The sequence below is a fragment of the Tiliqua scincoides genome, chromosome 3, assembly GCF_035046505.1.
Source record: "Tiliqua scincoides isolate rTilSci1 chromosome 3, rTilSci1.hap2, whole genome shotgun sequence".
NCBI lineage: Eukaryota > Metazoa > Chordata > Lepidosauria > Squamata > Scincidae > Tiliqua > Tiliqua scincoides.
The window spans coordinates 2,884,164-2,886,319 of NC_089823.1; the positions used below are offsets into that span (position 1 = coordinate 2,884,164).

The window sequence follows — 2,156 nt, forward strand, 5'->3', positions numbered from 1 at the left end:
TTTTTTGGTTTCTGGTGCAACCTGGAAGTGGCTTCCAGATGGTCAAATCTGCAAATGCTGAGACCACGGATGACAAGGGACCACTGTATGAAGTGTACTAAAACATGGCATCATGAGAATTTTTAAAGTGTTTTTTTTTAAATTGGTAATCAAATGAAACAGATGTACAATAATTTCCAAGATACATAGTCACTGTTTTAGAGAGGCTCTTGTAGCCTCTCTAATCCCAACCCCAATCCCTTTGGTTGCTCTGAGGCTGCATTGACCAGAAGGGGATCAGTTAGTCATGAATACACATAGGCTGAAATGTGACTTTTTTAAGCTTCTGAACTAATGATTCTGTTTGGTCTAAATTTATTCTGTCTTCTGGCTGTGAGGAAACATTTTGAGATTAACATATTTTTTCACTGCACTTTTGATTTCCTTGTTTCTCAGAGTATAGATGAGGGGGTTGACCAAAGGGGTTAAAATAGCAAACACCACATTGCTTACGACATGAACATCAATAGGAATATCAGCTTTGTAGGAGAGGTATGCCATGGCAATTGAGGAATAGTATGTGCTCACTACGATCAAGTGGGAGGAGCAGGTGGAAAAGGCCTTCTTACGTCCTTCATTGGAGTTGATTTGCAAGATCGAGATAATGATATGGATGTAGGACATGGAGACAAGCAAAAGTGGGATGAAGGAGACAATCATTGCAATAGTAAACCCCATAAAATTCTGGAAGTTGGTGTAGGAGTTTTGACAAGCGGCTTGGACTACTGCCAAGTGGTCACAAAAGCAATGGTAAATTTTGGGTGTTCCACTGAATGCCAGCTGAGAAGACTGGACAACTGCTGGGATTGGAACCAACAACGCAGATACCCAGGCACTGGCTGCCAGCTGAATATTTGTCCTCTTTGTCATTCTGATTGTGTAATACAAGGGATTGCAGATGGCTTCATAACGGTCATAAGACATGACAACAAGGAGGAAAGTTTCAGTTACCACCAGCCCATGGAAGCAATACATTTGCAGAAAGCAACCACAGGCAGAGATAAATTTAGAATTGTTTAAAAACATGGCTAACATTTTTGGAATGGTTGTGGTGGTGAGCAGAATGTCCAAGATGGAGAGGTTGATCAGGAAAAAGTACATTGGTTTATGGAGTTTGGGGTCTACAGCAACAACCATGATAATGACAAAGTTACTACAAAGGATTAGCAGGTAAATAACCAGGAAGACAAAAAAGAGAGGGAACTGTTGATCCTGAAAGTTCGGGAAGCCAACAACAAAAAAGTATTGAACAGACTCTGTGAAATTGCAGCTCTCCATCTCTGAATATAAGAAACATCTAGAAAAGAAAAGAAACCACAGAAGTAGGTTGTAGAAGTAGAAGGTCAGAAATAGTGCCAAAGGAGGACAAGGATAGGTTTCCAAGCTGAGGAAAGAGCACGGCATTTGAAATTGGAATTTGGGGTTGAGCTTTGCATAAACTGTTAATATATAATTTTATTTATTTATTTATTTTTCACATTTTTATATCGCCCTTCCTCCAAAGAGCTCAGGGCGGTGTATACAGCTGCTCCTCTCCTTTTGTCCTCACAACAACCCTGTGAGGTAGGTGAGGCTGAGAGAAAGTGACTGGCCCAAGGTCACCCAGGAAGCTTCGTGGCTGAGGGGGGATTCCAACCTGGATCTTCCAGGTCTAAGTCCACCTCCCAAACCACTACACCACTCTGGTTCTGCTTTGACCACTGAAGGTCTTACAGGCCACAAGCTGGAGATGCCTGTCTAAATTTCTTTGGGGTCAATGTTACTTTCTTAGAGCCCAGTCCTCAGCTACTGGGGCGTGCGGCTTCAGTGACACTGAAAATGGCTGCCGCCGGATCCTGCACACCTTGGGCAGCTGCGGGCGGCACCTCGGGAGAAGGGGACTTTTGCCCCTTTTCCCCAGGTAAGGGAAGTAACCCCGCAATGAGGTTACTCGATTCACTGCTGATTTACTCGATTCACTGCTGGGAGGCACTGGGCTTGCCCAGTGCTCACCCGGTGGTAAGCCTCACAAACGTGCCTCACAGCACATTTGCGACAGTGTGCGCCGGCAGTGAGCCAGTGTGCCAAGCCCAGGACTGGGCTCTTATTCATTTATATTTACATACAATGTTTCACCC

At 44.0% G+C, this 2,156-nt stretch overlaps 1 protein-coding gene across 1 annotated transcript; it reads right to left on the bottom strand.

Moving 5' to 3' along the window:
- Positions 1-354: 354 nt before the first annotated feature.
- Positions 355-1,317, bottom strand: LOC136643976 (olfactory receptor 2AT4-like). Its single transcript, XM_066619420.1, has one exon. The coding sequence runs from the start codon at positions 1,315-1,317 to the stop codon at positions 355-357; it is 963 nt and encodes a 320-aa protein (XP_066475517.1).
- Positions 1,318-2,156: the final 839 nt, after the last annotated feature.

Excerpts from the sequence above, each read along its gene's own strand:
- LOC136643976 (XM_066619420.1), bottom strand. The coding sequence starts at position 1,317 with ATGGAGAGCTGCAATTTCACAGAGTCTGTTCAATACTTTTTTGTTGTT.